General features: G+C 39.2%; 1 protein-coding gene across 1 annotated transcript in view; it reads right to left on the reverse strand.

The window, feature by feature from the left end:
- Positions 1 to 2,623: 2,623 nt before the first annotated feature.
- The window catches only part of obscnb (obscurin, cytoskeletal calmodulin and titin-interacting RhoGEF b), a 691,209-nt gene continuing 680,967 nt past the window's right edge, over positions 2,624 to 12,865 (reverse strand). Inside the window, exons 91-92 of the mRNA XM_078536828.1 lie at positions 8,240 to 8,282; positions 2,624 to 6,152 (exon numbers count right to left, since the gene is read on the reverse strand). Coding sequence (XP_078392954.1) covers positions 4,577 to 6,152; positions 8,240 to 8,282 — 1,619 coding nt within the window. The 3' untranslated portion in view covers positions 2,624 to 4,576. The remainder of the gene's footprint in view (positions 6,153 to 8,239; positions 8,283 to 12,865) is intronic.

Here is a 12,865-nt window from a genome sequence, read left to right on the forward strand (position 1 = left end):
ATTTTCAATAGTCAGTTGCTCATTTTTATTTAAGACTCTGGCAGCCAGCAGTTGAAGTTTGCCTTCCCTCATTGCTTTTTGGTTTTTCACTCAAGTACAGTGTGAAATATTTATTGTAATTACATAAATTACCCAAGACTGTAACACACTTTAGACAAAATGATTTCAAACAAACCACGGATTCAATCTTGATTTTTCCAATCATGTTATTTTTCATTCAGAATCCAATACACAGAATGCATTATTATGTGTGTGCTCTTGCTTATTGTGTTAAGTTGTATTTTTTCTTGCCGATGCATTTAAAGTTATTTAAAATTAAACAAGGGCCTGATTCAGCAATCACACTTAGAGAAGCATCATTTGGAGCTGGAGCTATAAACAGCAACTCAATCTTCAACTCACACTTTCATTGAGCTTCGGCCGATAGCGCAAAAGAGTCAACTACAGACCAGGTAAGGACGGCAGATTTCCTTCCCTAAAGAACGTTAGTGAATCAGATGGGTTTTGAACAATGGTTTCATGGTCATCATTAGACTTTTAATTCCAGATTTTTATTGAATTTAAATTCGGCGGCAGGATTCGAACCCTGGGTTACTAGTTCAGTGGCAGTACTGAACTTGCCCTGCTTGGGGAAGGGAGAGAAGTAACCTCAGGCAAGGGAAGAGGCTGCAGGGCGAGGGTTGTACTGGGGAAGCGGGGTATCCCAGGGTGTGTGTGGGGGAACATGTTAATCTGTGCAAGTGAAATCAAGATCGTGGGGGCTGAGGAGGCAGTCTCCAGCGGAGATGAGGCCAAATGGAGGTGTAAGAGTGTGTGTGGGAGAGTGAGTGGTGATGTCCCTTGAACTACCAGTGAGTGAGATGCCAGTTAATGTGTGATGGGCTTGAGAGTGTGAGAGTTTAGATTGATGAAATGACTGCCTTACCCTGGTGGCATGGATGAGATCATTCATCCTCTTTCTGCACTGGATGGCCAACCTCTTCTGTGTAGCGATGATACTGACCACCACCGTTACCGCCTGCCTAATCAGTGTGGTGAGATTGCTGACCTCCTCCAGCCAAGCAGGGATGGAGGACATCACGGTGATCCTCCCAAAGGCATTCCAGTGACGGGTCACTGAACTCTTCTTGGCTTTCAGGGCCATGTCTTCACTGGAGCAGTCCTGGGCTGCAAGCATTGAGAGCTGTGTGGGCGGTTGCAGTTTAGGAATGACAGAGCGGGTTCAAAGGTCGCCTACTCCTGTTTCTATTTCTTATGTTCTTTTGAAGAATCTATTTGGGCCGTCAGTTGGTGCCCTGAAGGCCAAATGGGTGCAATCAAAGATGCCCTGCACCAAGGGAATCCAGCGACCGATGCCCTTTGTGTGTACGAGATCCCATCTGTCTGGAATTAAATGTACTGCCCAGCGCTTGTAAACAGGACATCAGTGACCTACAAGATGCAATGGTGTCCAGCCATTTGTGAGGCACCAACAGAGTCCGCAGTTGATCCTCAGAAAGAGCCAGAGGTGAACAAGTTTCAGGCCACAGTGACTTTGGTGGCTACTGGCAGGTATGGAGAGCAGTGCCATGAATTGTGAAGTCTTCAGCAATGAGGGCACAAATCACAAATCTGCCTGGATAGGCAAAGTCTCCAGAAGCACTGGTTCTCCAACATGTCCAGGTAGCTCCATCTTTGGCGGTAGATCCAATGTTGAGGGTGTGGCCTCCATTGCCTTTCTGCTCCTCGTTCCTGTCCACTGCCCTCCTCATGCTTGGGGCTGTGCTTCTCCCACTGAGGATGTTCATCCTTATCACCACTAGACTCAAAATCTGAGCATTGCACTTCAATTGCCAGCTATTGCCTTCCTTGTGCTCAACTGAACTCCCAATAATGTCTGGAAGCCTCACCCTCTTCTCTTCTGCCCCCCACCGCTGTTATCAAGAGGATGATGACTCCCCCTGCATTACCTGAGCACATACAGACCACTCTCCTGAAAACTGTGCGTACCCAATGCACCCAATGGCTGATGCCCCTCTCATTCCTGTTCCCTTTTATGGGCTCATCTATGTTGATGGTGTGGGCATGACTAGGTCCCTGCCACGTTGCCGCATCCATGCACCTGATCTGCCCCTGATCCAGTGTCCAATCTGAAAGCCTACACTAAAATCTCAAACTGACCCTCAAAGAGCTCCTTAACTATTTTAACTGGTCTTATCGCAGAAAAGGGCACGTTCCCTTGTCCTGATGAAACTCACCTGTGTGAGGAGCAGCATGTGAAATCGGCACCCGAGAATGCTATTTTTAGTGCCTTCTTGACTCCAGCTAAAAATCATGCCTGTGGTTTCTACATTTGTTAATGAACACACTATGTTAATGCATACACTTTTAAAAAGGCTAAGACTCAGTTAAGAAAGTAAGACTCAGATAATCTTAATATATTATTTTTCAGTTTCATTTCAAATTAAACTTCTAACCCACACATGAAGCTCTATTTTGTCTTTGTGGAATGTTTTTTCAAATTATTTCCTCCAGATGCTAAATGTATGTTTTATATATATTTAAAGTTAACTTAGATGACAAGTTTATCGCAGAAACTAGACTTTATTAAGGGGTTCAAAATTACCACACAGAAATTAGGAGACACACTTCAATTTTTTAATACACTATACATATCTAAAAATATATTATCCCCTTACAAAACATACAAGTATGCACCAAACATTTTATGCTGTTTTTAAACACATACTGTACAAGATACATTACTTAATATATTTGAAGGTACCAGTTTGTCAAAGTTAATGTATATTGCACAAGTTTTCTTTTCAAGATGCAGTACTGTCATGGCTGTTGCACTTATTCTTTGAAGTAACCTTTTTTTACTTTTTGTTTGTTACAAAGTTTCAAGATTTGCAAATGTAGGCGTGCAATAAAGTTTCATATAGCAATCTGCCTGCTGGAGCTCACCATTTGTAAGCTGGTATTTTTGAAGTAATTTAATATTCATATTGCATTAAAATTACAGGTCTTTTAGTGGCCCAAAAAAAAGTACTGTACTAATACACACCACCACACATCCTTTTAACAGTCTAGAGCATGGAGAACACATATAATCAAAATGTGCTGCACATCCTGCACTTAACTAGCATTGGTGGAAGAAATTATAAACTCAGCTTAAACCTCCCACTCCAATTTTTTTTAACTATCCACGTGACTGTAGAAGTCATTAGAATTTTTTTGAACTCAGCCATTATCTCTTACTTCAAACCGAATAATATTAGGAGTAACTAAATGAATGTTAAACAAGAAAGTAGGTATTTGCACATTTTTAAAAAGAGTACAATATTATAAATCATTCAGATAGCATTGTGGAAGTTACATGTTGACATCTAAACAGATGGATGGATCCTAAATGTATAAACATTCAAGATTGCAACACACTTTCCATTCTCTAAAATAAATAGGGAGAAAATACTAAAATTGTATTGATCAGAAGAAGAGTTTAGTTCTGAGAACAAGTTTTCTCTAGTCTGTTATGTCATTTATTTTGGAAAACAGCCTGCGATTTTGATCATGTCAGACACAAGTCCTATGGCCATGGACAAGTGTAAGAATGTTCTATGTTAACTAAAGTTTGCCACACCACATTAATTGTCATTATCTAATATTTGTTTGCTCTGATGATCTTCTTCCCATTATTTTACTTTTTTTGAAAAGTTGGGGACAACAAATATATTATCAGAGGTTCAGTGACAATCAATTTCAGCAAAAAAGTGCATGCCTGTTTCATAGCTTGAGCAACATTAGTCTATAATGGTTGAATACTACAACCCCCTAACGTCCTTCCGTTAGGCAACCCACAAGGCGATTTCTCAATAATGTTAGTAGAACTGTGATGAAATTGTTGCAAAAATACAAAATTGAGTTCTACATGCTATATATTTTTTCTCAGAGTTAACATTTAATCCACAAGGGACAACAAAAGATTGTCTGTTGCCAAATCAGCAAAAACTGTCTGACAAATCAGCAAAATCAGATGTAAATTTTCAAAATAAGAAGCTCCAACGATTGATATGACATCCAAAATGATTAATTGTGATTTTCCTTTGAAAACACAAAATAATTCTTATCCCTTTAAATTAGGCATTTTAATGGCGCATGACAGTGTCAACATCTCTTTGTGTACTCCAGCATTTTTGATCATACTGGCATGAAACCAAGAAGTCACAGTGATGATAACACACTTATTTAAACTGAGTATACTGTCAGTTTGACTAGTCGGTTCTGCAGTGATCACAAGACCCAACTAAAGAGAGAACATTTGAATAATATTTAATTATATTCCTTGGAAAACTAATAGCTATGAAGAGGACCGCATGATATCTTGTAAATTCTTAACATATTTATGTTTATTATAAATTTGGAAGTCCAATAGCTCTACTGAAACTTTTGCATTATTTGGAATGGTGTGCACTAACTTTATTAGAAGTTCTTCTTCTAAATGTTCTCCCTTAACACTAGAAATACTTTATTAATTACATTTTCTCCATTGCTATATTTCATCTTAAACTAAGTGAGATGCTCCCACATCATAAGATTATTTTTTAAGTTTATCATGTTTGCTTTTGCTGGGCTCCTCTGGTGGGTCTTTCTTATTGATATGTAAAGTGACAGTTTCTCCATAGTTAAGAGTTCTTGTAGAAACTTCAGTTTTAAAGCTTGGCTGTCCACTGTCCACAGAACACTGCACTTCAGTGCAAAAAGATGTTTTTAATTCAAATGGTGGTTTCTTCTCTGCTGCTGTTGAGGAGTGGATGACTGATTCAGTACATGATCCACTGACATGTACTGATAAATTTGATGGCCCCACTGAATGCATTTCCGTCACTCGAGATGTTGACATGAATATGCCTCCAGGTCGTTGATCTCCAAACTGATGCAAATAACTTGGTTTCATCTTAGGAACAACCGGCCTCCCGACATTAAGTAAAACTGGTTTGCCGATTGTAGGTTCATTTATTTCTGCCTGTAGAACAGAAATTTCACATGGTTCGTTGGAACTAGCAGCTGATGGGAAATCTTGGTCAACTGAATCCTCACACTTGTAGGTTTCTCCTTGAGCAGGAATGTAATCTTCAAGATCTTCCAAAGTTAATAACTTGCCATTATGAGTCAAAATTTTGGTGTCCCTGTTTGTTAGATCATCACTGCTGGGTTCATGGGGTTCATCAATAATGACATTTTCATCTTCTGTATCTATTTCTTCTTCATGCTCTGGCTTAAATTCCTCCATTTCATCACCAGAAATGTCCAATGGGAGATCCACAACCGCCAAAGGAGATGCTGTTTTAATATCAGATAGATTTTTGAAGGATAGCTGTTCATCATCCATGGGTTCAGGTGTTTCAAAACTTAACATAATCGTTTCACCTACATGTGCAACAAGTGGTGTTTCCACTTCAAGCAGGTGGGTATTAGATTTGCATTGATCTTCACTTATACTTGGTTGAATATTGTATTCATTCACTGCATGAGCAGATGCTTCGTAAGAAGCATCAGCAAAATGGTCTAATATACAATCAGGATTAATGTCATCTGATGTGATGGGTTCAATCTCTGTGGTAGTCTCAGGTTCACAGACAAGAGACTGAGAATCTGCATTGTTTAGATTTTCTTCTGAAATAGAAGATCGCATTTGTTCTACCAGATTATTGTTTGAGTTGTTTATGTTAGGGTCAAATGTAAGAGGTCGCTTAGATCTTGGACTTGAAGATCTACGTCTGACCTGTCTTTGCTCAGATAAGGTGCGGGTAGAAGGGGAGACTGATCTTTTCCTTTCAGGTTTTGTGCTTTGCTTAACTTTGAATTCAATCACTTCTTCAACTTCTATCCAGCTCGGCTTTTGTTCTTGTTCTTTAGTTTTAACAAAAATATGTCTTGCAGCTGCGCCTTGTTCTTCGGGTTCTGTTATCATAACTGCAGGAATGGGTGGCTTTTTCATGGAGGTTTCTCTGGGTTCAGGCTGAAGCTTAGGAGTTGGCCTCTTGGGTCTAGCTGAGAAAGCTATTTCTGGTACTGTTTCCTGTGATCTTGGCAATCTTGCAGGGGAGATACTTGAAGATCTGCGTCGTTTAACCTTTGGGCTTTTGACTACTGTTGTAATAGTCTCCTCACTAATCATGAAAAAATGTTTTAACAATTTAACCATCAGAAGGATCCCATTGTCCACACTGCATCATTAGCTCTGATGCAGACAAACTTTTGATTAGTTGGTGAGCAAGGCACTCTTAAGTATCAGTTAGATGCAATACATGTCAGTGCACTGCAGTCATGTTAAAATGTTATAGTGATTGGAAAAAAGGTGCTTCTTACTGAAATCTGCATCTTATTCATTTTAGGTACAAAATGCTGACATGCATGTTTCAACACAAATGAAGTCAGTGGTAATTATTCATTCTGATAAATTACGCTTCTGGTAGTAATTTAAAATTGCTGTTTTAACACCAGGTTTCAGTTCTTTTAAGAGAATACACCAGTTACTATGCAAAAAGCGGACTGTATAATTTTCCAGTGAATGTTTATTCTAATATACCTCCTTTAGCCAGCAGGCAGGAGGAATAAAAATGTTTTATAAGGGCACAGATTCTTTCCCCAACAACTGTGAACTGACTAACTTATATCTTGCATGAGTGGGATATGAATCTCTACCAGTGCTGTATTTCTGACATGGCTATGCAAATAGTGAAAGAACCAGCATCAATATACTTCATTAAATGCAATTAATATTAGAAATAGGAAGTTAGAGGTTATAGGAGAAATAAAATCAATTGAATTCTCTCAATTTACCGTACAGATTCCAAAGGCTTTAAGATTTTATCACTTTGTGTCACTTTATATCCATATATTGTGCCAACTGAAAATGCTTCGTTGACTTAAAAGTTATTTGATTACTACAGTTGAATACAGCTCATAATTGCTTGGTAGGGGGTTTCAGATGGTGATGTAAGTAAGTTTATAATCATCATATAAAGTGTGAGACGTGATTATGGATTTGAAACCATTTTTAATAATTGTAAGATTGCAGATGTAATCCAACTGATCAAACCATGTTATTAGTAGTACTGAAAAATTAAAGACAGGCAAGTAATAATTATAAATTTTCTGAACAATTGGTTCTTGAGAAATTATGCAGTCAGTATATTATAATCAATCAATTGACCGACCATTAATTTGGATTAAGTTTCAGGAAATAATATTGCAGTTAAATTTTTGATTCAACATAGTTTTCCAATTTGCATAGCATATTTCTTTGAAATGTATAGCTACTGAATTATTTTGCACTAAGCATATAAGTTTTACACTCCAACTATAAAATTTAGTGGTCATCAGTAATTACATTCAAAGTGCACATGAAAATAGGAAAGAACTGGCATTCATAAGCATTCAGCTCTGAGCATTTGCCCTGAACCTTATCTTGACCGTAATAGAAGTTACATTTGAAAGCTCGCAACAAATGCTTAAAGCCAAATATAACTGATATTAAACAAATTAATCTTTTTTATCAAAAGGTCAAATTAATGTTAATGAAAATCCTTGTAATTCAGATATCACCTTTGTGAAATTTATGGAAACCATGAATCTTAACTCCCAAAAACGGATGGGTTGGGGTCATAACATGAGGTTAACATACAAGACCCGCCCCTCACCCCCTCTCCAGTCTGGCGAGCTGTCTGCTTCCCTCGGCCACCAACGGAACCTCCCCAGACCACCATACCGCCTCCCACCACGACTGGGATTCCCAGGCCATCATGGGAATTCTCCTACCTACGACTGGGAGACCCCTACCATCATTTCTTGTACTCACCTAAAATATCTACCTGCTCTTATAGACTTTTCGCTCAAAAGGGCTCTGGCCTCTCAATTGGGCTGCCTAGGGGAGTGAACTTTACTTGAAGGAGCTCTGAAGTTAAATTGTGCAGGACATTCAGGTAACTCTTCCTGATGGGTTTCCTGAATTCATCATACATGCACCCCCCCCCCACCTCCTCCTCCTCCTCCTCAGACCCCACCCCAACATCCTCAAACAAAATTTGCCTCCAGGCTAAAATTTTAGCCAACCAAACTGTAATTCCGACAAACATTGACATGCACAGGAAAACAGTGATTATTTGTTATGCATGGCACAATGTCAACAAGCATGCGGTGAGATGGACAAGCATGACAGCTTAAATAAGCAGTAATGAAGAAACTAAGCACTTACATGATGATGGTTTTCTTGGGAACTTTAGTCTCTTGTTCAGTGACTACAAGAAACAGGATGAAAAGCGTGGAATCAGAAACAGACAAGCTGAAATGATGGAACCTACTCTTACAGTCACTGCTTTGATAAAACTGTACTGCTACCTCATCACTTATTCCCACAAGTACCATGTGCTGGGATTCTACAAATTCACTTTTATTTGGTGTTCACGTTAGTGATCAGTGTGTAGCTGCATTTCTGCATACTAAACAAATGGTAACATTCCACTAAAGCAGCAATCAAGTAGAAACTACTGAAGTTTGTGTTCTACGAATGTTCCTGCAAAGAATCAGTGACAGGTGAGTACAATATTACTTAAATTTAACTTTATTAAAATGTTACCATTCGTGCAGTGTGTGTGCAAATAAGGAACCAGTTGTCACTTCAGTTTAAATCAAATCTAAACAGTATGATAAAGATAATGGGAGTCAATTACTTCAGGGATCTTCTGCTCATTTGTCACATTGGAAAAGCTGTGAAACCCCAGAAAAATATCAGCGTTGATGCAGGTTTCTCCACTGCCCAAAACTAGTGAGACAATCCTCACAGAAATTCACCCTCATTTTCTTTTGATGGCCTCTTTAGAAGCATGGAGCTTGTTCTGCAAGACTGATGATTATAATGGTCATTAGTCTAATATATCAATGATACTAGGGAGAATATCTGCAGTGTATCTTTAGCTTGAATTCAAAATGTCAGTTCCCATCTCAAATCATGAGATGAGGTGAGATTTTCTGAGGCCCAGTACAACTGCTGGGGCCTCCTATGCAGTGAGTGGCTCAGAACACAAAGTCGTTGAATGGAAATCACAAATGATATGCACGTAATTGTCTTAGTGCCTAGTTGATCCAATTAATTCATGATATTTTATATTAATCCCATATCTAACTACTAGATGGCTCTAAACACTTTAGATATATTGGGCTGGATTTTCAAATCTGGGTCAGGAACCTGGCACCCGTATAATTTCTGTGTCCCGATCCCACGTTGCAACTTCTCACCCGACGTTATTTGAAAATGTTAAGGCCCTAATTAGCCACGGCCAAGCTCGGAACACAATTAGTGGCACCGACCGTTTCCAAGAGGCAGGGCTGCCTGCAGTGGGCGAATGGCAAAAGCAGATTGCCGCTATGATTAAGGTCTGTCACTCCCGTGCTGAAGACTATGGGCAACCTCGGATGGCCAGCAGCATAAAAGCTTACAAACGTGGTCAAGTCAGAGGTAAAGAGCACGATAGAAACTTTCACTTCTCCCTGCTTTGAACCCTGTGCATGAATGTGCAGCAGATTGTTCAAATTCGCCAAAATCACATTTGCCTCCCCAGCCTGTTAACAAACTCAAAGAGCTTAACAGGCGTTGAATTAGAGATGAGTGAGCTCCCCAATCCTCCCGCTTTTGAAAATCAGAGAGCACGTAGGAATTGGGATCCAGAGACACCCTCCCTCCAGGAATGTGATTTTTAAATCGCCCCTGCATCTGACGCTGCCGACAATTGAAAATCCAGCCAATTGCCTTCTCTTGACGCAAACCTCAAAATGTGTTGTGAGCTCCATGTTGAAAGGGGCTTACCGTCGGGTGTCTAAAACATCTGCCTATTTCAGGTCCCATATATTGAAATTGAGGTCTTATGATGTAAATATGACCCTGATAATCATTTTTGATCAATTTGGTTAAAACCTGCGCAGTGCAGGTTCTAATCAGTTGTATGGGTGATAGAACCAAAGAGGACCACTAAAGGTATCATTTTTGTGGGCTCATGAGGAGCAGGAGTACAATTTACCGTAAGACTGTACATTTACAACTTAAGTTCCATGCTTTATAGTTTTGGTCAGATTTCATTAATTAACTGTTTCATAAATTATTCAATAACCAGAACTCACAGACCTAAGGTAATTGGCAAAAGGGCCAGAAATGAGTTATGATGATCTGGAATGTACTGGCTGAAAGAGTAATGGAAGCAGATTCAAAAAAGGAACAGTGGTACTAACTTTCAAAATGGAATTGGATATATACTTGAAAGAGAAAAAAAATCACAGGACTATAGGGAAAAGAGTGTGAGTGGAATTAAATGGATAGCTCTTTCAAAACTTGTAGCACAGGCACGATGGGCTGAATGGCTTCTTTCTGTGCAGCGGGATTCTATGATTCAATGGTTACTCTCTACAACATTTCGAGTAAATATGTATTGGTGGAATATTTTGTACCACACTAAGCTAATAGTTTCTGTTTGGGCATAAAAGCTGGTGTAAACATTCATAAATCACACATAAAGGCTTGGTCTTTAAGTAATGGTCCTTCAGAAGGAAAAAAAAAATTAAAACTTGGAAACGAAGGTACCACTGAAACTTGTCTGGACTGGTCTTGCATACCTTAAAATGGAACTCCAGTACTACTGGTGTCAGTATTACTGATTTTAACTGGGATTTAAAAAAAATTGAACTTTTTTTCCCTTAGTTAGATGCAGGGGCGATTTAAAAATCACATTCCTGGAGGGAGGGTGTCTCTGGATCCCAATTCCTTCTTGGACTGGAAGCATATACCATAGTCATTAATAGTTTGGTCATGTAATATTTCAGCACTGGAAATGTTATGCTGTTTTTTTAAAAGTGCCTTTCTTAGCAGTTAACTGACATCTAACAAATTTGGCAGCAACTTGATTAAAATAGTCATGCCGAAGCATTACAGATGTCTCTTTGTTTCATGTTTTTTCAAATTTTTGATTGCTTTGACATTTTTCCTGATCTACAAGGTTTTTTGTCTGTCTTATGTAGCTGATTTCCTGTACTTTGAACTTAAATTTATTAACATTCAGCATCACAATGTGTTCTTTCACTTAAATAAAAGCAAAATACTGCGGATGCTGGAAATCTGAAACAAAACCAAAATGCTGGAAAACTCAACAGGTCTGATAGCATCTGTGGAGAGAAAAACAAACAAAAAATCCGGCTTTGAAGAAGTCATGCTGACTCGAAACGTTAACTCTGTTTTTCTCTCCACAGATTCTGTCAGACCTCCTGAGTTTTTCCAGCATTTTCTGTTTTTGTCTTTTCTCACTCGTTGTAAGATGTTTTCAAAGCATTGGTTATGTTTCTATTTATTCGCTCCCCGAATCAGACTATCATAGAGAACAACTTTTCGTCCTTCAATATAAAGCGACTGCCTTGCTTGCTCTGGCCGATGATACTAAATGGTGCAGGTATGTTTGGGGGGAAAAAAAACATTTTCTTCCTGGGCCAGGAGGACCAAAGGTGCTCCTCCAAGCCCCCAAGGAAAGTCTAAGGGGGTAATTTTAACCTGAGATTGGCTGGAACATCGGTTTTACTTAATTGATTTCAATGGAGTATAAAATCAGTGTTGCATCCGATCCTATTGGTTCTCTGACGGGCGGGTTAATTTAAAAATGCCCCGCTCTCCCCCAAGTCAGGCTCCTTCAACAATTTAACTGAGTTTAGGTGGGTGGTCTGGTGACTGTCGCTGCTGGCCTGCCCTTGTAACAAGCCATGTGTTTCTTTACACTTGATTCAGGTGCGTAGCCGGTTCGTGGGCTGTTAGAGGACCAAAAGTGATGCCGCTCACGGAAACTCCCGGACGGGATGCTCGGCAGCTCCCTCCCCTGGATTTCAGCTGGTGAATTAAAATTCACACTCGAATGCCCTTTTTGTTTGTAATTATCATCTAAGGTGGGGAAATATTTCTCCAACTTCGGTATTAAAACCTCAGTTTCAATTTATTCTCATGTTGTGATGGAGCTTTTCCTGCACAATTCGCTTGTAATTGTTTAGAGAAGCACAAATGTTAACATTATGTTTAGCGCAAATCGAGTTTCCGCTACTTTAAAATACATCTCGTTAGAAGCTACCCAGCCACAAATCTGGCCACGCCCCTGGATTGAGTTAATCACCATTGAGTTTTAAAAATTAAACTGGTTCTTTTGAATGTTTCAAATGTATTAAGAAACTGGCCTACTGCACCCAATATAACTAGCAAATTGTTCTATCTTTTTTAAAGTCATTTTCAGTAACTTAAAATCGGGTTACTCAGTTGGTGGTTTGGCACTGTTTACGAACACTTATTTCTTTCCGATATCCCAATTTCAGCTGTGTTAATCGAATTGCACCTAGTTACCACTTTTAAAATATATCAAAGCAAATGTTGTTCTTAAATAATGTTTTAATGCATTGCCCGATTGCGCTGATTTATGGCAGATTTTGCAATGGCGATATGCAAATAAATTTGACGGAAACTCCAGGAGAAAATAATTTCTCAAAAACCAGCGTAGTTTTGGTGCAATTGGCACTTGGATTGCCAACTGTGCCTAATGTGGAAATTCTACCCTATTATGTGTTCTATCATTGCCTCACCTACCAAATACAGGTTTATCTTCTCAGCCTATTGCTGTTATATAAATTGGCACCATCCCACCTCCAAACATAGGAACAGGAATAGGTTATTCAAGCCCATGGAGCCTGCTCTGCCATTCAACTAGATCATGCCTGATCATCTGTCTCAATGCCACTTTCCCACGCTATCTCTATATCCCTTGATGTCATTAGTCTCCAGAAATCTATCGATTTCTGTCTTGAACCA

This window comes from Cetorhinus maximus, chromosome 3, assembly GCF_964194155.1.
Source record: "Cetorhinus maximus chromosome 3, sCetMax3.hap1.1, whole genome shotgun sequence".
Taxonomy (NCBI): Eukaryota; Metazoa; Chordata; class Chondrichthyes; order Lamniformes; family Cetorhinidae; genus Cetorhinus; species Cetorhinus maximus.